General features: G+C 41.6%; 1 protein-coding gene and 1 pseudogene across 5 annotated transcripts in view; both read right to left on the bottom strand.

Annotated features, from left to right (window-relative positions):
* STON2 (stonin 2) overlaps nt 1-24,190 on the bottom strand; it is a 176,161-nt gene that overhangs the window by 64,289 nt on the left and 87,682 nt on the right. For 3 of the 5 annotated variants that reach the window (XM_037984343.2, XM_037984344.2, XM_073011231.1), the window contains one exon: nt 761-931. The exons of the other annotated variants lie outside the window; for them this stretch is intronic. In XM_037984343.2, coding sequence (XP_037840271.2) covers nt 761-931 — 171 coding nt within the window. The remainder of the gene's footprint in view (nt 1-760; nt 932-24,190) is intronic. 5 annotated transcript variants of the gene reach the window in all.
* LOC119619066 (small ribosomal subunit protein eS24 pseudogene) lies at nt 9,220-11,039 on the bottom strand (annotated as a pseudogene).

Below are 24,190 nucleotides of genomic sequence, written 5' to 3' on the forward strand. Positions count from 1 at the left end.
TCTCTCACCCACAGCAACTGAGGGAGAGGGCCTTGGCACCAGCTCCCTGCACAAAACCTGCTTCCCAGCCTCCACCATTTGCCTCCCGACCATTCTCTCAAAGAATTCTCGACACACTATACAAAGATCTCAGTTTTCTCCCTTAAATGTCACCCAAATTCCACATTGAACACAGACTTTTTTCTTCCTATAGCACGACAGATTTAATTCAATACCTTCATATTCACAAATATTTAATGGGACTTACCTTGTAACTGTTTTCCTCAAAACCCACCTTGCATCTTTCGTTCAACACTTAACTCCTTTAAATAAAGGGCCTTTTTTGTTTGTTTGAGACAAAACATCATCTTGGTCTATTACAAAGCTATAGTGACACTTAAGCTTCATTTCCATTAGTCAGAGATGCCTATCTACTAAAATGTCCACAATCCTTCACACTTTTTCTTCCTCAAAACCTATTTGGTAAGCAATATGGTGTTTTGTTTTGTTTTGTTTTTCTACAGTGCCAAAAGGGTACGCTGTACTAACTAGAGGTAATTAGTATGTTAAGTTTTCTTCTAAGGCCAGGCTATCGGGTTACAGCTTTCTAATAAACCCTCCTGCGAAAAGATATTTCTTTGTCTTGGGACCACCGAGAACTAACCAAACAAAACACCTTCAATTGTCTCAGAAACTCTGCCATCTAAACACAATCAAAAAGAAAAGCCAACACCAAAGCAAATAAAATGAATGAAGTGTTCCTGCTGCGGGCAGCCCTTACCATTGGGAGCGGAGGCCCCCTCCGGACCCTCGGCGGGGTTCTGGCTCCTCCTGGGCTGGGGTGAGGGTGGTGAGGGGTCCAGGCGGTGGGTGTGGGTGGAGGTATGCTCCGAGCATGCTTGAACAGGACTCACTGCCGTCTGCCTGCCTGTCTGCCACTCGGTCCTCTTGTCTGGGTGGGAAGGGCCAAGATGAAAAAAAAATGTGCAGGTTACTCACTGGCCTTCTCGGGCAGGCAGACACACCCAGGAGGAGGGAGAGGCCAGGCGCAGACAGGAGACTCTTCAGAGGCTGAGCCTGAGATCTCCCTTCTGATTTCCTTTTGTGATTACTTCCTGAACTTTAAGCTCAGTCTGCATGGGCATGGGTACTTAGAGAGGCAAATAACGCTTGGGTAATTAGATTCTAAGGGCTTAGTGCAAAGGTTACTTCGAAAGGCAGTGCTTCAGCACACATCCTTTCGCATTTCACTCTGAAATTTGTGTCCTCTGAGTTGGAGTGTTAACACTGGCATAGGAAATGAGAGTGAAGGGTTACTCTGGGGCAGGGGTCTGGAAGAGCCTGGAGCAAGCAAACCTGGATGTGATTTAAACAATGAGTTTCTGGAGTCTCACTTTTAGATTGAATTTTAGAGAAACAGGATTCTCAACAGTCTCCCAGTGCCTATGGACTTTGCCTTGTCCAAGAGGCACATTCTTGAAGTAGGTGTCTATAAACCAAGATGTTAGAAATGGATTCACATTGTAAATGCAAGAATTTGTTATTTGATAGCCTGACCTCTGATTAATCCTGAAATGAAGCCTTTCACAAATGGATACTAATTTGTTGGTTTGGGAGGAAGCATGGGTGTTCATAAACAAAGGCATGGCAGTAATACAGCCTAGCAAGATGGAGCAGAGGGTGAAGGAGCAGGCACTTGCCTCAATTAACCCTGAAAACGCACTTCCAAAGGAGGATAACTGGTCCTCTTTCACATGCGAGCACACTGAGACCCAGAGGTTAGGGAACTTGGCTCATGCTGGGCCAGCTAGTGAATGGGAGACCCTGGATTTGGACCCAGGTTTGCCTGAACCCAAGACCTGGTATCCTCCCACCACACAGCCAGGAATGCCTTTCACCACTCCAGCACTCACCCTTCCCCCACCTGCAGCTGACCTAAGGCTAGATACCTTTCCTTAAACTTTTATAACTTTTCCAAAACTTATATGCCATGAAACGTAATTCTGTGGGTTTTTAATAAGTGCAATAAAAGTGGAAAAATGTACTATGTAGGTTTCTCTACTGTCGCTTCTCATAGCCTTTTGTACGTTAATATATACACTGTGACTCTCCAAGTTCTGGACCTACAGTGTGTCACGTTCCCCTTTCCAAAGGGAAGGGAATCTTCTGAGTTTGGGAAACAGTATTATAGAGATGTGTTGTTCTTTTCTCCTCTTTTTTTTTTTTTTTTGAACTTATAAAAAAATTCATTATAAAAAACTTCAAACAGTATATAAGGGCATAAAATAAAAAGTAAAAAATTCTCTGTTGTTCTTAACAATCAGTCCCATTCCCTAGAGGTAACCACTGTTAGCAATTTCTTAGGTATCTGGTTCAGAAATGTTTATGTATATAAAGCATATATGACTAGCCTCTTAAAAACAACATAACTGGGATTAAAGGATACCGTGATGTGTTATTTGGCACTTAAAAAAAAACTTAATGATACGTTTGAGATTTTCCATATCAGCATATAGAATTGCTTGCGCAAGTTAGAGTCAAGAAAAGTAAGAGTTAGGTCTAAAATATTGGATTACCACTTTAGAGAAGCGTCCACAACATGGGCCACAGTACGCACAGAGGGGCAGACTGAGAAGGGAGAAAGAAGGGGGACTCACACCCCTTTAAACATGATTACAGTTGAATAGATACTACACGTTTTACTCTATGGGTTTAAAAAAAAAGGTGACAGAGAAACGAATTTCTTCCCTCTGCCAGCTCTGTCACCCCAATGTATTAAATGAATAAAGCCTGACCCTCGACAACCCCAGCAATCAGTTGCTACTATTATCCTCATTTTACAGATGGAGAGAGCCATCTCAGAGTATGTACCCAGCACATAAGAAGGGCAAAATAAATGCCTGACATTTTATTAATGAAGCAAACATGACACTGGCCACCCTGATTTTTGCCACACTGTGTTCCTAAAAAGCCACACTATAAAGTGGATCCTATTGTCCCTTAGGAACAATGTTGTAATTGCAGGTTGTGTTCCAAGACTTCACGTTGTTTTCCTATAAATTTAAGACACAATCAACAAACTCTTGTAAAAACAGAGATACAACAATAAATCTCATAATCGTGTAAAATAGTAAAATGATGTTCCATGACTCAGATTTTGTGAGATTGGCTCATACAACCCCTCCTTTTTACCGATGATGGAAAGAACATCCAGAAGATTGTGTGGATCTTCTCTAAAAGTATATATCTTGTTACACTGTGTCAGTAATGAAACAATTTTAAAATGTGCCCACATTTGAAACCTGTATTACACAAGGAACTCCATCATACTCTACAGTGTACATACAAACATGCTGTATCACAAATTTGACACAATATTAATATACAAGTTAGAACAGGCATTACTCATTTAACTAGAAACAGCTGACCCTGCCTGTCTCTTTAGAATTAAAAGGTCATTTGAGGAATGATTTGACTGACTCATTTCTTAGAAAAACTGTCAAGAGATAATGTGAATCAATACTTTCCTATTTTCTCAGTATATTTTTCTGTATAAACCAGAGGCTTTCAACAGCATTCCATGGGTTTTATCCCTGCTAACACAGTTGCAGAAGTGTCTTCATAGCTTGAGATATTACTCGGGACCTTAGCTTGATTTGGGATGTAGAGCTTTGACCTGATCCTCCTGTACTCCTGCCAATTCTTTCTTTTTTATTCCTCCCCACCCATTGTCCTAAGTAAGGAAGCCAACTTGGCAAAACCCCATCTCTACTAAAAATACAAAAATTAACCAGGCATGGTGGCACGCGCCTGTAATCCCAGCTACTTGGGAGGCTGAGGCACGAGAATTGCTTGAACCTGAGAGGCGGAGGCTGCAGTGAGCCGAGATTGCGCCACTACACTCCAGCCTGAGCAACAGAACGAGACTCCATCTCAGAATAAAATAAAATGTGAATTATAATGATTTAATATTATCCAGTATCCAGATAGTATCAAATTCCTCTAAATCTATCAAATATATTTTTTTATACTTTGTTCAAGTCAATACTGCAATTGGTTCATAGGTGTTGTCATTTTATCTAAACATTCTTTTTCCATCTTTATTTTTTCCTTGCAATTTATTTGTTGAAGAACCTGGTTCTTTGCCAGAAAATGTCCCACAATCTACATTTTGATCATGGTATGATTTAACATGTCCCTCTCCCTTTGGAATTTATGGTTAGATTTTAGAAGCTTGATCACATTTAGATTTGATTTTTGGACAGACTAGCTAGTTGAAAGGCAGTCTTATGTGCTTCCATCAAGAGGCAACTGGCGTTTGATACGTTCTGGTATTTGTGCACTTAGCAGCCACCGAAAATCAATGGCTTGGTATTATTTCCTAGGGACTGAAAAATGATTTTCTTCCATTTCTTCCTCATGTATTAACTGGGATGCTATTAATACTAAGGTTTATACTTATCTAAAATGAAAGCATACATTTCCCATTTCTATTTTGGCCATGATATGTTACATAACATATATTTTTTCAACCTACATATTTCATTAAAATCTATTTTACTGAGAAGATTATTTGTTTTAATAAATAACTACTCAGATTTCTGTAAAACAACAACAACTGGAAAACACCATTCAGAAACCTTCAAAGAGTGGTGAAGGACTGGTCCACAGCACACCACTCAAGTTCAAACCTAATTTTACCACTTGTGAGCTCTAAGACTTAAGTCAACGCTTTTCATCTTCTTACCCTGTTTTTTTCATCTGTAACATGGAGATAATAAAGCCTACATTATAGTTTTCATGAGAATTCATGAGAAAGTATGCAAAGAGTATGTTTCAGTGTCTGACAAATAGTAGATACTCAGTAAGTTGTAATCACTACTAGTTTCATCATTGCTTTCCCCCACACCAAGCACAGTGCCTGGTAAACTGCAGCTGCTCAATCAATATCAAGTGAACAACTTCAGGGATGACTGGCTTTACTTTGTCTCAAGCTGATGGTGGCTTTAATAAGCTCAAGATACTGGGAATATAGAAGTGAACAAAACAAAATCTCCATTCATGTACTCACATTTAATTGGTTGTAGGAATGGAAAAAGGCATGATTTGCTCCCAGGTTCATTTATCCCAGTCAGCTATTTTGAAAATAAGTACTACTGGTAAGCCACGGTTGAGGAACAGAATCAACTCAACTATATCTACAGAGAGGTAAGAAGACATCAATTTTCTCCAAAAGAAAGATGTACCAGCATTGCTATCACCTTGACTTGGTCTGAGGTGCTTTGAGGGTTCACTCGGTGTACTGAGTTAAACTGTGTCCATTGAAAAACAGGCTGATGTCTGCTACAGTTCGGATGTTTGTCCTCTCCAAATCTCATACTGAAATTGGATCCCCAGCGCTGAAGGGGGGTGGCTAATGGGGGATGTATGGGTAATGGGGCGGATGCCTCATGAATAGATCAATGCCCTCCAGGGGGCAAGTGAGTTTTCATTCTATTAGTTCCCACGAGAGCTGTCTGTCAAGAAAAGCCCGGCACCTCCCCTCTCACTCTCTCACAGCCTCTCTCCCCATGTGACTTCTGCGCATGCCAGCTTCCCTTGTGCTTCGAACCATGAGTGGAAGCAGCCTGAGGCCCTCCACAGATGCAGATGCCAGCACCATGCTTCTTATACAACCTGAAGAACCATGAGCCAAATAGCTTTTTCTTTATAAATTAACACAAAATGGACTATGATGTCAAAGTCCTACTTCCCAGAACCTATGAATGTGACTTCATTTGGAAATAGGGTGTTTACAGATGTAATCAAGTTAAGACGAGGTCATATTGGATTAGGGTGAACCCTAAATCCAGCCACTGGTGTCGTTATAAGAAGAGACATAAAGACACAGGGGAAAACGTCATGGGAAGATGGAGACAGAGACTGGAGTTACACTGCCACAAGCCAAGGAAAGCCAAGGACTGCCAGCAACTGGGAGAAAACCCACTGGCATGTTGACTTTGGATTTGTAGCCTCCAAGACTGTGAGAGAATACATTTCTGTTGTTTTCAGTCATCCAGTTTGTGGTAATTTGTGACAGCAGCCCTAGGAAACTAGAACATACAGTGAACTCAGACCAAAAGTATGGATCAACCAGCCTACGTATGGCTTAAACCCTTTAGTGGGAAAGACAGAGAAGGGGTGGGGGAAATCCTAGACAGGAGAACCTGAGTCAGCTTTAATTTGTCTTAGACCAGCTGGGCCCACAGCCGACTCTTCAAAGCTGCACAAGTACCAACAGGTAAGCCTGCTTTACCTGAAAATCAGGTGGGCAGAAACCACAGGACTTGCTGGCGCTGATATGTTAGGAATGAAAATACCCTTTGTAAGGTAAGGGTAGTCTTCCTCCACAGGAGGGAGAGGGGGAATATTAACACCATCCCGTGGTGGGGGAGAAGTACTTTATCCTAGGTATCCACCTGTCTATCCTGTCGTATCTCAGGGAGGCTCTATGGCCTAATAAAAACATCTACACACTCTGACGTGGGATGCTCCTTAGCACTCCCCTGGTTATTCAACCACGCCAAGCCTCAGCATACCACCACCTCCTCTCGGCACCGTGAGAATAATTCAATGCAATAAGGCAGTGGAGAACCTGGCATGTGAGAGGTGCTGGTCTGGCACCCTTTACAAAGCCATATCTGGATACTTGTGATGGTAAACAGTCGTGGTGGCCACTCACAAACACTCCCTTTGTGTGTTATGGTCTTTGATATGGTCTTTGGTCTTTGACTGAGTTATGGTCTTTGATAAATGAACTGTGTAAGGGCTTTGGGATTTAGAGATGGTGTCTTTTTTCTTTCTTAAAATTTCATTTACATGATGGTAGTGTTTTATAATAAAATGTCTTAAAATTCTGATCTAATATTTTTAAACAGAAGTGGGAAAAGCTGTCACATATTTATTAAAAATGGTTTTTTTACAACATGGCTCAATTGTTCAGCAAGGCACAGCTGTATCTTGCCAAAGCACCAAGAGAGCCGGTGTCCACCCTCAAATTTCCCCTCACCCACACTGCACTCCAACACTGTCAGTAGCACATGATTTAGCACTTAATTGGTGGCTAATTATTCCAGGTGTGTTAGTTTTATTTTCCTAGCTTAGCTCCCTCAGGGCAAAAATTACCTCCTTTCACACCATCTATTAGCACCTACTCAGAAGTCCTGCATGACCAAGGATTAGCTGGCCTTACAGACAGGACTATGCAATAGACTTCTCTCTACCTTTCTGGAGAACGAGCCATAATAAGCTGCTTAGTGATTAAGTTAGAGAAAGGAACGAAGCAGAAGAGACTATGACTAAGAGCTGTGCTCACATTTGGGGTCTGCTAAATAATTTCCCATTGGTCCACTCTGAAATGGCACCACCAAAGCCATGGGGCAAAACATGCAGGTGGTACTCAGCGATCCAGCTATGGGTCAAAAGCACCTGAGAAACCGGTGTATATGTGTGCAGGCTTGTGTGTGCACATGCAGCGGCATGTGTACATACCTCAAGGCTAAAGCAATTCAAGCTTTTCTCTTCCTGAGATAAAAAACCAGCCTTTCTCAGTGACTGCTAGACTGTATTATTTCTTTATGACTGCCACAGATGCTTTGGGTACTTGCTGGAAGCGAGAAAGAGACTTTAGCCCCATGTGTCTTTGGAAACCGTGGATAAAAGAATTATGCGCCAGACACTGCGCTGACTTCTTTACATTTGTTCTTTTAATTATTCCACTCAGAGGTTCTAGGGGGTTGGACCAACCCCATTTCACTGGCTGGAAAACTGCCTAGAAAAGGCAGAGCCAGGACTGGATCTGATGTGTCAGTGACTCCAGCACAGATTTCTGCATGACCACAGTTCAATACTATTGGGAGGGAGGGTACAGAGCCGCGAACCAGTATCAGGTGAAGTTGTTAGACCCTAGACATTTTCCTCCCATACCCTCATCCGCTGCCCACCAATAGAAACAATGAACTTCCACTGGAGACCCTCAAATTGCTTCACAAAGAAGGCCTCTAGGCCTAAATCCAGCCATGGATAGAGGGGGGAAAAGAGAGACCCATACTGAAGCCGTTGGACTTGGGTTAAAAGCTGCATTGTCCCTCCTCTCCATGCAGAGCAGCTAATTGAGGTTAGAGCCATAGAAACCAAACAAAAGGCTCTGAGGGGCCCACACATCCTAGCCTAACTGCTGCCAACCACTGTGGGAAGGGCCAGAGGAAGCCCTGCTCGCCCTCATTCCTCAACAGTTTAATGAAGATTTGGTCTGTCATCTTCCCAGGGAACAAATTCCTGCGTGACTGTCTGAGAGAAACTGATTTTTATTCTCAAACAAAACAGTGGATTCTCCTTTAAAGCCAGAAGTCGGCAATAAAATGGGCCATAAACATATTTACGGGGTTATAACCCCCTTAGACTAGGCACTTGGATTTCTCTCCCAGCCCCTGGGCCTGCCAAAACCAAATTCCTGGAGAAGTTCCTGGGCATCATGGCTGGGGAGCGGTGGGAAGGTCTGCAGAGGCTGGGGGCCTCCCTGAGCCGCTGCCACAGATGGGCACTTTTCGGGCCAGATCGTCCATGGTCTCTGAAAGTTATGAGGCTATTCGTGCAACACCATCTATCAGCAAATGAGGATATCCGGCTTGCTTTGTACGTTTGGGATGATTCTGAAAAAAGTCACACTCTCATTTCAAAATGTCTAAGATTTTATCACATAAATGACACACAAAAAAGCAAAACTTTTTATGCATCATAAAGCAAGGATTACCTTTGAGCCGGCAAAGAAAAACCCAACCATTTTCTTTTTAGACTTATTTTACTTCTACTCTTTAAAAACCTCTCTTTTGGGGATAGAAATTCCTGGAAGAAGGCATCATTACTCAGATATTAAAAATATCTTACCGTATGTTCCCCACATGGGCTTGAGTATACTAAACCTACCTCAGTGCCTTGAACTTACTGTCATCTACAACTTTTTGCCATTTCCGTAGAATTACGTTGACAAGCAGACTATGTGGGACTGAGGACTTTAGCACTTCTCAAACAGGGAAGAAGTTGTCATATGAAAAAAAAGTTAGATTTGTTCTTTATGGATTCAAGACATTGTCATAATAACTATAATAATTACAATAATAATAATAAATTGTTGGAAGAGCTGACATCTATCCATTAAGCATATTTATTATATCAGTCATTATTTTAAGAGCTTTTTTTTTTCCACATGAAAGTTTTTAGTTTATTAATCTTCCTGTGAAAAATCCACAATGGCTATAGATAACATCATTGCAATGCCTTTACCACTTCAGCTGTGATCCAATCTCCAGCTCACTGCTAGACACTTCATTTCTTTTTGGCGACACCAACATTGGCCTTTGCAGTCCCCCTGACTTTCCTCATTCTGTTCTTGTGTTCCTCTCGTTGCTTTCTTGAGGTCTTTTTCTTCTCATACAGACCATGTCTTGCAAGGCCATGTTTGGATTCATATTTCTTTGCACAATCCAAGAAATCATAAATCATGCCAAAGCCAGTTGTCTTGCCACCACCAAAATGAGTTCTGAATCCAGGTACAAAGATGGCATCCAGTGTGGTCTTGTACATTTTTGCCAGTTTTTCCCGAATTTCTGTCTCAGGTATGGTACTGTTGCCTTCCTGGGGTGAAGGACATCAATGATCATTTGTTTCCTCTGAAGTCATCGGTTGGTCATGAACTTTCTAGTTCAGATAGTTACCATGTCATTCATGATGGCGGTCTATCCTCAGACAGTCAGGGAGTCTATTCTAAGAGCTTTAAATACATTTTTTTTTTCATTCAATCTTTTCAACAACCCTATGAAATCGTTACTGTTATGGCTCTCATTTTGCTGATGAAGAAAACAAAGCTCAGAAAAGTTAAGTGTTTAGTACTGACTCAAACGGCTAGTAAGTAGGGAAGCCAGTATTCCAATCAGGCAGTTTGTTGCCACAGGACTAGTTCTTAACCGTAACATTGCATGAACATGGAATGAGCTTCCTCTCTAGAGAGCAAGTCCTTCAAGACGAGAGGCAGCCACTATGGTAAAAGAACTTGAGCTTCACTTGGGATATTGGCAAGTTACCCCATCATGTCCCTGGTGATGCCGAGTTCATATTCCATTATATTAAACTACTTGGTATCAACATGATTTTCTAGTTTTGAATAGTTCTATAGTTATATTTTTCACTTGCGTCAGGAAGTTAGTGTGCCATTTAAGAAGCAGAAGGGAGATCAGCTTGTCATGGCAGGTGGCATTCAGATTTCTAAAGAAAACATTTAGATTTGTACACCTGTTCGGAAACCGCCTCTATTTCTTCTTAGAGGCAGGTGGTTAAATACATGCCCTTATCAAGGTTTCTGCTCTAAAGCCAAGAGGCTCATCCCTGAGGCAGATGCTACACAGCACCTGCAGCTTGCCCTACTCTTAAGCAAACCCAATGAGAATGGATGTCAGGTTCAAGCATGGCAATAAGGCCAGAAGTGATTCTGATGCTGAAAGGCCAGGTAAGATTCCATTAAACCAGCCTTCTCTAAGTCACTGGGCCACCTCCAGGGCACTGGTAATTGGCCAGATCTAATACCCACCTCTTCTCTGCCAGAAGTGAGGTGCAAGAAGCACCTATAAAGAAGTGAAATATTAGATTTGTGGAAAGACTGTTCATTTTGTCTCCCTCAACTACTTTTTCCCTTTGCTTCATTTACTATTAGGATACAATTCAAGTTCCATCACATACAATGGAGCTTACTTACAACACAAAGGAAGTGGGTAATGCATTTGGTTCATCATCCAGCCTTGAATCATTAAGAGGAAAGTTGACCAATCTTCTAGAACCTCTAAAACAGTGACAGCAAGCCCCTTTTATTATTCTGAGGGCAAAGAACTAGAATTGTAGGCCTCACACAAGCTCTTCATATCTTTCTCTCTTTCTACTTCCAGTTCCTCTTAGCCAACTGTCTCCAAAATGCCCTTTCTGGGCACATGGAAAGAAAGAGGGACATGTCCTTTTGTAGGGTATGAAGCACATTGGCTGTTGTTACTTCTCCAAGTGAAGCTGAGCAGAAAACTACTGGCAAGTCTAAGGCAGAAATGGGGCAGAAAGAAGACTGGAAAACAGCAAGACAAGGAAAGAGAAATGTCCTATCATAGTCTGGGGTACCATAACAGGGAGCTGGCTGCTCTTTGGACCAATGACTTGCTACCAATTTTATTTATTTAGCAACAGAGTCTCATCACCCAGGCTGGAGTGCAGTGGTGTGATTTCGATTCACTGCAACCTGCATCTCCCAGGCTCAAGCAATCCTCCCACCTCAGCCTCCCAAGTAGCTGAGACTACAGCCACATATCACCACGCCTGGCTAATTTTTTGATGTTCTTGTTGTTGTTATTATTGTTGTTTTTTGGGTGGAGACAGGGTTTGGCCATATTGCCCAGGCTGGTCTCAAACTCCTGGGCTCAAGTGATCTGCCTGCTTCAGCCTCCCAAAATGCTGGAATCACAGGTGTGAACCACCACACCTGGCCTACCAATTTTAAACATAAGAGTTGGCACTAAAAATGGTGACCCATTCTTTATATAAAGACTGGCCAGTGACAGTATCAAAGACACTATTCGAGAACTATGTGGTAATGGCAAGAAAAGAAAAAAAGATAAGAAAGAACTAGAAGAAAGAAGAAAACGTAGAGAGAAGGAGTCTCAATGTATCTTAATCATGACCCTTTCAAAAGTGACCAAGTATATCCTTCCCCACCACAAACACTTCCTGTCATTTCCATCTAATGAAATGTGCAGGGATGGTCTGAAGAGATGCATTCAACAGGAAAGGAAGCTGTTGGGTAAGAATATCCAGGGTGTCACCTCTCAAGAGTCATTGTTTTTCTTTTGGTTCTGGGGACATAGCTGGACTGTCAGATACGCTGCCACAGGAAAAGGCATGCACCTACAAGGGAGACAGAGGAAAGGGCTGAAGGGAGAGACAAAGACGGAAGCTGAAAGAAGACCCAGATTTCAGAGTATCTCTATGGGTTCTATAAGTTTAATAAATAATATTCTTGGATTTACTATGGAGTCAGTCCTGCCAAAACCTACACTTGGACTTGAAACCTAATTGAAGAAAAGTCATTCAAAAATATCAAAATGAGTGAAAGCACAACCAAAAAAATTATTTTAAGAGTAAGAATTAATGGAGCATATTTAGAAGAAAGAGAATTTAGGAACGAGAGAGAGAGAGAGAGACAGCTACACACACAATATTAAGAGTAGGTATCTGAAAAGGTAACAAAAACAATTCAAGACTTTTTGTTTTTTGTAGAGCTCAGCAGCACAAAGGTTGAGTGTCTGGTAGGGGCTGCTCAGGAGTGAGAAATGACCGAAGGGGTATGGCGGAAGGTCAATGATCAGAATTCTAAGGCTATTCGTATAAGGACTAAAGAAAAAACTGCCCTTGGTGTTGAGGCTGAGTCAGAAGGCAAGTGAAGCCAGGGGACTACAAAGAAAGACATTTCAGGTGAAAAGGAGATCCAAAGTTTGGCACGCCGTAGAAAAGCTGCTGAGACTGGGTAATTCCAATTACACCTGCCATCTATGTAACAGTCACAATTTGTAAGTTAACTTACCACTGCATACCTCATTTCATTCCTCAATAAGCTCTGCGAAGTGGTTAGGTAGGGCGGGTATCCTTGTTACCACATTCCAGGAAGAAACTAAGGCTTAGTGGGGTCGGGTGATTTCCCAGGTGTTATGGCTGCTAAGTGGGAGAGTGAGGACTCCTAGTGAGCTCTTCTGACTTCTACTCCAGTGCTTACTCCACTATACCATCACTCAGGAGTACCAGAAATATCACTAAGGGGAAGGTGGATTTGGAAAATACTTAAGTGAAGGGCCAAAGTCAGCAATGTAAAGCACATGACCTGCATGGAGGGTGGTAGAAGTGGACCCTGCTGGTCTGTGGAAAAATGTGGAAGGATGACAGCTCAACATGGCATGAAAGTCACCATGGGGAAAGGAGACTATGCCAGTCCTTCCAAAGTTGAGGGAATTAGGGCCACAAGGAGAAGGAGGGAAGTCAGGCGACTTTAAGGAATTATATGGAGCACAATGTACAGGTAGAAAAGGTAGGACTATCTCCTCACCATCAACAAGGATTTGAAGGATACAAGATGGCTCAGGATTGAGTGAGTGAATGAATTAGTGGGTGAATGAATGAAAGCCAAAGACGCTGGGCATAGAGGCTTTAACCTCAGATGAGTGATCAGCAGGAGCAGGGATGAGGATGACCATGGGTAGAGAAGAGGGTGGGAGCTACAGCAGTGACAGGAAAGGAGGTAGCTGTTGGGGAAGTTGCAGAACTTTTCCAAGGTTCTTAGTCTTAGTCCCAAGGTTCTAACTGTAATAATAAATTTGAGGATGTGAAAATCACTGTGAGCTTTAGAGAAGCTAAAAAGTCTGGCAAAAGTGTCTGGCAGTGCCTGGCAAATGGTGGGTGCTCAGCAACCTCGGATTAAAACAGAAGTCAAGTCACATGGACCCTGGGAAATGTGCTCTTCACTATTGACCTTTGTGTTTCAATCAAATATTTACTGTATACTATTATGGGTAACATGTGGGAAGTGATCTAATAATGAATCAGACATTGATATTGCTCTTACCCTCCAGGCACATCTGATACAGATTACAGTGTAATGTGGTAGTAAATTCACCTGTTCAGCAGATAATTATTGAGCATCTACTATGTGCCAGGCACCGGTGATATGCCAAGGACAACAGAAAGTCCCTGTGCACATCGAGTTCATGTGGGCACAGAGGACAATCCAAATCAGACAAATCATTTCAAGTGGGGTTAACTGCAATGGAGAAAGACAAAGGAGAGTAAAGAGGTAAAGAAGAAAGAGGGCACAGGAGACCCTATTTTACTCATGGGATGGCTGGGAAGACCTATAGGAGGAGGTGACAATTGAGCAGAGACATGAACGGAGTGAGGGAGTGAGCCGTACGAAGATCTTGAAGAACGACCTTCTAGACAGAGGGAACAGCAAGAGAAAAAGCCTAAGACAACAGAAAGTATGAACATGAGAATGCAGGAAGTGGTGACTGACATGGTGCAGCTGCTGAGATAGCAAAGAAGTCAGTCCTACTTTGCGGTGTCGCTTTATGTATGGGGGTGTCACATTATGATATAATAGGAAATATAAATTAGGTACAGTGGTATGTGCCTGCAATGCCAGCTATTAGGGAGGCTGAGGTGAGAGGATCACTTGAGCCTAGGAGTTCAAGAACAGTCTGGGCAATATGGTGAAACTCCAGCATAAATAAAAAAAGAAAATAAGATTTAAAAAAAGAAGATAAAAAGAAAAAGAAAAATATGTTTGGTTTCTACCCCAGGTTCCTAAGACAGAACTCCTAAATCTCTTGTAGATACAGGTGATACGAGAATCTTCTGTTCTAATACTTGGTTGTTGACCCCGATTCTTGACACAGACATCTTAAGTTCCCTGGAATTTCTTGGGTGAGAGGAGCATCTTTTGTCCTAATAAGGCAACTCTTGGTGGACTTTTGAACAATGTCAGGATAGGAGCTGGTTGCCAGGGGAACCAACCATGTGATTAAAGGATTGGAACTTACAGCCTCCTCCCCAACCTAGGAAGCAGAGAGGAGCTGAAGGTTGTGTTGATCCCCAATCAATGGCAAATGATGTAATCAATCATGCCTATGTGATAAAGCCTCCACGGAAAACCAAAAGGACAGGGTTCAGGGAGCTTCCAGGTAGGTGGACACACGTGAGTGTCAGAGAGGGTGTGGACGCTCTTTCCACATGTCTTGCTCTGCATGTCTCTTCTGTCTGGCTGTTATCCTTTAAATAAATAACCAGTAAATATAAGTACAGTGTTTCTCTGAGTTCTGCGAGCTGCTCTAGCAAATTAAATTTAAAGAGGCAGTCATCAGAATCCCAGATTTATAGCTGAAGCAACTGGTATCTTAAGTGGGGGATAGTCTGTGGACTGAGACCTCAACCTGTAGGGTCTGACACTATGTCCTGATAGATAATGTCAGAACTGAGTTAAATTATAGAGCATTTCACTGGTGTCTGCCGGAGAACTGGTTGTTAGCAGGAAGCAATCCTCACATATTTCGGTGACCAGAGGTGAAACATTCTGTATTGAGGTTAAGAGTGAGAGAAACACTTTGTTTTTTCGATCCTTAATGGGAGGTATAATAAGGAATCAAGGGAAACTTCCCGGAGGTGCTGCCAATTGAGCTGAACCTGGACAGAAATGCAGCATTTGGTTCCACAACAAAGGAACACTGTAAACCAAGGCCCAAAGGAGGAAAGCAAAGAGTGTGTGTAGGGAGCAAAGAAGAGTTTGGTTTGGATGAAGAGGACATTTGATAGAGGGAAGTGGTGGCCAATCAGGCAGGAAAGGTGGAGGGAAGAAAGGGCAGGAGGAAAGAAAGGGCAGAAGGAAAGGAAACCTTAATTTTTGAAAATGTATTATCTACTAGGCACCTAGCTAGGTTCTTTGTCTTATTTCATTTAATAAACACAGCTACCCTAAAACATCCCCATTGTAATAGATGGCAAACTGAGGCTAGGAAAGTTTAAACCCCAGAGTGAGTTATGGATGTCAGCCTAAAGAAGTCAGGGTTTGGCCTGGCGCGGTGGCTCACGCCTGTAATCCTAGCACTTTGGGAGGTCGAGGTGAGGGGATCACGAGGTCAGGAGATCAAGACCATCCTGGCTAACACGGTGAAACCCAGCCTCTACCAAAAACACAAAAATATTAGCCGGGCGTGGTGGCGGGCACCTGTAGTCCCAGCTACTCGGGAGGCTGAGGCAGAAGAATGGTGTGAACCCAGGAGGCAGAGCTTGCAGTGAGCCGAGATTGAGCCACTGCACTCCAGCCTAGGTGACAGAGCAAGATGCCATCTCAAAAAAAAGTCAGGTTTTAGGCAAAGGCAATCACTGAAGGTTTGTAAATGCAGGAGGGACACAGGCAGAACAGTACTGCTCTGGGATTAACCTGGCACACAAGGTGGATGGCAGCTCAGGGGTAAGCGACCAGCAAAGACAGTGCAGATCTCCAACCATTACTGTGGGGAAGAACCATCTTACTTCTTTCACATTCCCAAGGCCCTGAGGTACAGTACTAGGTCGATATCAGGTAGCCAGCACTTTTTTAACAGACTACCCAATTTAAAGTTCAGAGCCAAGAACAGCATAGTTCCTGTTCAATCTAATCTTCCTTTTCTTGTGACTAGGGTCATGTACGAGCCAAAGAAGGCCAGGCTAAATTTTTAGCTTTTTCAGACTGTAAGGTAAAGTATCAAGAAGGAGTGACTTACTTGCTCCTCAAACACTAAAAAGTTGCACTTGATTTTTTAAAAAATAAAATAAAACAGAGCATTCCGCTGTAACACTATGATGGAATACTACCCATCAAAAGAAAATAATTGATTACTAGTACACATAACAATATAGATGACTCTCAAAATAAGCTGAGTACAAGAAGCCAGGCAAATTAGAGAACCTACTCTATGATTCCATGTACACAAAATTCTTGAAAATGCAAACTAATTTGTAGTGACAGAAAGCAGAGTAGTGGGTGCTTAGGGGTCGGGTGGGGGACAGAGAGAGAGGAAGTGATTATAAATGCACACGAGGAACTACTGGGGTTGGTGGATACATTCATTATCTTGATTATGGTGATGACTTCACAGGTGGGTACATGTGTCAAAACTCATCAAACTCCACTCTTGAAAGCTGGAGAAAAACACAATGGCTCTATAGATCTTAAATAGGGCCCCTAAAATCAGGGGAGACAAGCATTAAAGATTTCCTTAGCTTTTGGGACACAGATGTCTTGTGAAGATTCATGTTCTTTCAGGACGCAGAACTGGACCACATTTTCCAGCCCCGCTAGCAGTAAGCTGTGGCCAGGCCCCGAGATCTGGCCAATAGATTGTGCACTTCCACGTTCCACCCACCACCTAGATGACTCTGAGGACACAGAGTAGCCTGGGTTCCTGAACTCTGGAGCACGGCACACGGACACCAACTCGCACTAACGGTGGCTTGAATGAAAAATGAACTATACTGAGTCACTGAAATCTTGGTCTTTTACAGCAGTTAGCCTCCTGGACAAGGACATTATATAAATAATCTACATACTATTACTATATATAAATATATAATATATAGAATATTATATAACATATTAATCACGAATGGAATATTTTACATAATACATGTTAATATATTAATAATTGGTATATTAATATTCTGAATACTAATATTAATACCAGTAGAACAGTGGGCAAATCATTGAAACTTAAAAAGTCCTAGTCTCATCCTCTGTAAAAAGGAACGGCATTTTTCTGCTTACCTCACAGGCTATAATAAAGGATGAATAAAATCATGTATGTGAAAGCTTTTTGAAAACAGATGTACTTTTCACATACAAGATAATGATCATAACTGCTATTACAAATGTCTGTATCTGATATCCTCAGGCCAAGTTCACAGTTTCACTTCCAGTGAGCACCAGATGACTTTTGTTCCAAGTCAGAAAGACCTCACTCTTAGCTCCAGCAACTCTTCTACTTTATATGACCTGAAAAGCATTCACCAGGATGGTGCTTGTTGACACAAGAAGGGAGAGGGTTTGGCGGATATGTTTAATTGTAAATTCATAGAAAAGGGATACATTTTGCAAACTAAAACTAAGATCAGCTATGCTTCTTGCGTTATATTTCCTCATTTTATAAGTTTTTGTTTTGTTTTGTTTTGTTTCCAAAAGTCTGGCCCCGAATCCTATTTCTGGGAGGTCACAAGGGAAGCAAGGCAAGACTGACGTATTGCTAACCTAAATCATCACTGCTGGAAAAAGGGTCTCAAAGCGCATTTGAACACTAGCAATTGAGAAGGCACGATGGGAGAAAGGGGGCGTGAATGGGGCACATACCCACTCACCCAGAGCTCCAATTAACTCCTGGGATTCCTTCCAGATTCTTCTAGATAGTGCTAGTCCACCTACTATAACAAAAGTTCTGCCAATACTATATTTTAAACAGGTGAAGTTTTCCATGAATGTCACTTTTTCCTTTTGGAATCCATAACCCTAAACTAAATTATGCCACAGTTACAGATTATCTCAGAATCTTCATGTCGTAACATTACAAAGATTTGTTTTTCCTATTTATACCCATCAAGGGTCAGATGCAGCTCTGTTCCTCATCTTGATTCCAGGGCTCAGGCTGAAAGAACAGATCCTGTCTACAGCATCTGACTCACCCCTGGCATTCACAGGTACTGATCTAGGAGTTCAGATGCTGGCTCACATAATACATGTCTAAGCATTTAAAAGTATAAACCATGCTAGACTGTTAAAGTATGTGTTATACTCCTTGACCAATATTATGTTCATAACAACCCAGAAAGCCATAATGGAGTTTTTTTGTTTTTTTTTTTTTTTGAGATGGAGTTTCACTCTTGTTGCCCAGACTGCAGTGCAATGGCACAATCTCGGCTCACTGCAACCTCCGCCTCCCAGGTTCAAGTGATTCTCCTGCCTCAGCCTCCTGAGTAGCTGGGATTGCAGGCACCCACAACCACGCCCAGCTAATTTTTATATTTTTAGTAGAGATGGGCTTTCACCATGTTGGCCAGGCTGGTCTTGAGCACCTGACCTCAAGTGATCCATCCACCTCAGCCTCCCAAAGCGCTGGGATTACAGGAGTGAGCAACTGTGCCCATCCCATGATGGACTTTTGACTTCTGACTCCTTGGAGCTCCACACAGAAATGTCACAGTGCAGGGCAAGGTAGCCCCTGGCCTGGGGCCTGCTCCCTTCCCTTTCCCTGCTCCCCGCACTGCTCCAGCCTGCACTGTGAAGGCCCTGTGTGCTGTGTGGGGCCCTCCTGATCAAGACATCTGAGCTCTATTCCCAGTCCCCATAAGTCTAGGGGTACACAAGAGCAGCATGGTCCACGCTTAGGTGCACAGATCTTGGAAGAGGCCATAGAAGAGAGTCAGGGGCTGTCTAGGTAGAGGATCCTGGAGTCCTGGGTACATGAACCATGGTCTAGAAGGTGGGGCATGGGGACAAGTGAAGCCAGAGAGCACCAGAACAGAGTCCAAGCCAGGATCTGAGGGGCAACCTGTGAGACAGTAATGAGTGGGTTTGACAGAGGAAAAAGAGTGGTGGTGGAAGTACAGAGAAATCTGCACTGGAAATGTCACTTCCACCTGCTTTCCACTGGCCCCAACACAAGTCAAGTGGCAATGCCCATGTCAGTGAGGCAGGAGAGCCATCCTGTTGTAAGTGGGGACTACATCCCAGGGAGGGTAGGGCATGCTTCCTCCAGGAATATCATCTTCTTTCCTTAGATACCAGTACCGAGCGTTTAGGAGAAAACACATACGTTGAAAATAAAGGTTAACAGCTCACAACAGGTAGCTTTCTAAATATGGTGAAATGACACAGTGCCTTGCAAATAGTAGACACTGAGGGAAACGGGGAGAACTGGATTGAAATATGCCAAAGTGGAAAACGCCCCCCAATCCCAGCATCCTCTGTGGGAAAAGGACAATAATTTGGCAAAAGAGAAAGCAGTAAAGTCTCCTGGGATACATTCTGGATCAAACTAATAATGTGTTGCTTACGGCAACCAATTTGTACAAACAAATCAGTCCTGGGGAGGAGGAGAGGGGAGGCAACTCATACAAGTAAACCTGGCAGCATCTCCCTTCTCCCACCCTACCCTCCCTCCCATCTCTTCTCACGAAAGCTTTTCTTCCTGATTCCAGTTCTGCAGCAAAATGCCATAGACACAAGCACTTCACAAAGCATGTCGGGTTAGCCCACCCTTCAGTCAATGAGAACTGAAAGAATAAAAGAAACCGCATTTATGAAAACTAGCCAAGGATATCAAATGAAACTTTTTCTAGTTAGATGTAGCTGTTTTTCCACAACTTAAAAAAAATTTCTTCCCATTCGCTAAGTCTTAGCTTTAAAATATAAGGAATTCTGAAAAGTACATTATATTGTTATACTCATAAAAGCTACTCCTTGTCATATTCCAGGCATTTTACGTACCTGGTCTCACTTAAACTTCAGAACAAAACTGCAGTTCAATATTGTCATCATTATTATTATTATTTCCATTCTACAGTTGAGGAAACTAAAGGTTACTGAGGTTAAATGATTTGCCCAATATCACAGAGAGCAGGGAAGTGTTACAGCTGATGTTTAACCCTGGTCTGTCAAACTCTGAACACTACAGCTTTCCATTATACTATACCTACGTCCTATAAAGAATAAGGAACTAGCATTATGCTGGTGAGAAATTAACCACTAGCTCATAGTTCTTTCATACCAAAAAGACAGAAATATTTGAAAGACTAGCCCTCCCCAAAGCAAACAAGCCAGCCCCAGCCCCTGAGCAAATAGGCCAGCCTCTAAACATATCTGTCATAAAAGAAATTTTAAAATAGTCCCAGTAATATATTTAATTTTATTTCTAAATAGAAATATTTTCATTCTATTTTTTTCTGATTTTCACAGTAATGTATACTTATTACAAATAATTCAAATTATATAGAAATAAATGCAGTAAGGAATAAAAGTCCTATATCCTCTAGATAACCACTATTAGCAGTTTGGGATCTACCCTATCAAACTTTTTCCTATTTAGAAATATACATATACACACACACTAACATAGCAAAATTAAATAGAGGCCCATATAGCAAAATGATTACACAATATATTCTGTAACCTACCTTTTCAATTAACAATGTAATTGGGCTATTTTCCATGACTGCATAGTATTCCACTGTATGTATGTAACATACATTATTTGATATTTGGTTAGATATCTGGGCTTTGTTTTTGCTAATATAAACACTGTAGTACTGTACACACAGCCACATGTCTAATTATTTCCTTGGGATAAACTAATAGTTAAAGAATATGACATTTAAACTGACACTGACTCCAAGAATGCCCTCCAAAAAGGTCTTCCCACAATTCTCACATGCAAATTCCCAATTCTCCACTCTCAATACTAGATATTTTCAAGCATTTTAACTTTACCAAGTCAAAAGACATTATCGTTTAATCCACACAGCTGATTATTGGGATTAAATGATGTTTTTCGTATCACTTCTTTGCAGTTTTTCTTTTACGAACTAATGTAGTATTGACTTTTGAATTGGCGTGTAAGCCAATGAGAGCAGTGGGATAAACTAACCCCTTGGTGAACCACCAAGTCATTCTGTAGGTAAGCAGGTGAAAAGGCTGACAGAGAGACTTATTAAGCATAAACAACTCTTTCCTCCTTATTACATCTGTGGGAAGTAAGCTATAAATGTTGGATCCAAAATCCAGCTCCTATAGCTTGTGGCAATGCATATAATGGCTCCAGAAATACTACATAGGTTGGGCTTACAGTATCAAATTGGTTAGCTTGGGCAGGGTTGGCAGGAAACTTCTGGATTGTAGTTACACAGTATTATGGGCTGAATTGTGTCCCACAAAATACATGTTGAATTCCTGGCCCTGGTACCTTAGAATTGTGACTGTATCATACAGAGGTATTTAAGATGAAATGAAGTCATTGTGGTGGGCCCTAATCCAATATGACTGTCTTTACAAGAAGAGGACTTTAGGATACAGGCACCACAAAGCGGAGACCACATGAAGATACAGGGAGAAAACTGGCCGTCTCTTAGCGAAGGAGTGGCCTCAGAAGAAACCAACCCTACTGACACCTTGGTCTTGGACTTCCAGGCACAGAATTGTGAGAAAATAAATTTCTGTAATCCCAGCACTTTGGGAACCTGAGGTAGGAGGATGGCTTGGGCCCAGAAGTTTGAGACCAGCCTGGGTAACATGGTGAAACCCTCCTGGGTAACATGGTGAAACCCTGTCTCTACAAAAAATGCAGAAAAATTAGCCAAGCATGGTGGCACATCCCTGTAGTCCCGAGCTACATGGGAAGCTGAGATGGGAGGATTGTTTGAGCCCACGAGGCAGAGGTTGCAGTGAACCAAGATCGTGCTCCTGCACTCTAGCCTGGGTAACAGAGCCAGAATTTGTCTCAAAAAAAAAAAAAAAAATCTGTTGTTTAGGCCACTTAGTCTGTGGTACTTTGTTATGGCAGCCCTAGGAGACTAATACATATAGGACTCCACACAAGCCGAAGGAAAAGTCAACTATCAATTTCACAGAAGAAAAGACCAATGAGCATCCTTGGTACTGCCACTGGAAAGGGCTGACATCTTGTTGATAGCCCCGTTTGCAACACTTGTCTGAGTTTCTAGATGCATCACAAAGTGGTGATGTGATTTGTTTTTGAGTCTCATGGCAGATGTGCTCAGCAGCAGTAAGTTCTATCAAAGAAAGCTGCTCTTTTCTAGTAGCTCGGTCTCCAGAACTTTTTATGATGTTTCGTCCCTTTGACCCAATGTAAAGTTGTGAAGTCATTCTCTCCTTTGAAGCAAATATGAAAAATTAATTCTCATTTTTTGGGAAAACTTATCTTAGTATCACATCAAAGAGGAGCTTTTTTTCCAGAACCTGAGTAATTTGAGAATAGAAGGAAGAGGAACCCTGAGGCAGTGAGGTGGGTGCAAACGGATCTCTAATATGAAGAAGAACGTCAGCACAACTTCAATGAGAAGATGGGCTACAGGTCACTATAAAAGAGACCTCAAGGAATTACAAAGACCCAGGCCTTTCCCCAAAGGACTTTGGGACCAGAGAAAAAGACGTATGATCTAAAACACATTAGCTTGGACATTAGGACGCAGGCACCACAAGGGAGGCAAGAGACTTTCTACAGCCACATCTCATTACAGTGTCAAATTTGTTGTTAAGAAAAAAAGAAGTGGATTTAAATTGCACTTCAGACCAAGTGAACCTAACATATATTTACAGAACATTTATCTAACAGTTCAGAATACAAATTATTCTCATCAGCACATGTAACATTCTCTAGGACAGGCCATATGTTAGACCACAAAAATAAGTTCAACACATTTTTGAAAACTAAAATAATATCGAGTATCTTCTCAGACTATAGTGGAATGAAACTAGAAATAAATAATAAGAGAAACATTGGAAACAAAGCAAATACGTGGAAATTAGACATGCTCCTAAACAACCATGGGGTCAATAAGAAATTTAAGAAGTGAAAACATTTGTTGAAACAAATTGAAATGGAAACACAACTACGGGCTAAAACCTATGGGCTAAAAGCAGTGCTAAGGGGGAAACAATAAACACATACATCAAAAAATTAGATGACTTCAAATAAACAACTTAACAATGCATCTCAAGGAACTAGAAAAACAAGAACAAACCGAACTCAAAATTAGGTGACGGAAAGAAATAAGAAAAGATTAGAGCATAGCTAAACAAAATAGAACCAAAAAATAAAACAAACAAACAAAAACAAAGAATCAACAAAACAAAACTGGCTTTTTGAAAAGATAAAGAAAATTGATAAACCTTTAGCTAGATTAACCAAGGGAAAGAAGTCCCCAATAAACAAAATCTGAAACAAAAAAGGATACGTTAAAACTAATAACACACAAATAAAGAAGATCATCAGAGATTATTATGAACATCTATATGTAAACAAATTGGAAAACCTAGAGAAAATAGATAAATTCCTGGACACACATAAAACCTACCAATATTGAACAAGGAAGAAATAGAAAATCTGAATAGACCAATAACAAGTAATGAAATTGAATCAGCAACAAGTCTCTTAACAAAGCCCAGGGCCAGATGGCTTTACACTGAATTCTACCAAACTTATAAAGAAGAATTAACATCAATTCTTCTCAAACTATTACAAAAAATTGAAGAGTAGAGAATTCTTCCTAACTCATTTTATAAGGCCAGCATTACCCTGATACCAAACTGGACAAGAAGACTGTAAAACACACACACACACACACACACACAAACTACAGGCCAGTATCCCTGATAAACACAGATGCAAAGATTCTCAACAAACAACTAGCAAACTGAATCCAAAAACACTAAAACAGTGAGACCACCCCCACCCATCTCTATAAAATACAAAAACATCCTGGGCATGGTGGCACATGCCCGTAGTTCCAGCTACTTTGGAGGCTGAGGCAGGAGGATTGCTTGAACCCAGGAGTTTGA

Source organism: Chlorocebus sabaeus, chromosome 24 (assembly GCF_047675955.1).
Source record: "Chlorocebus sabaeus isolate Y175 chromosome 24, mChlSab1.0.hap1, whole genome shotgun sequence".
NCBI classification, from domain to species: domain Eukaryota; kingdom Metazoa; phylum Chordata; class Mammalia; order Primates; family Cercopithecidae; genus Chlorocebus; species Chlorocebus sabaeus.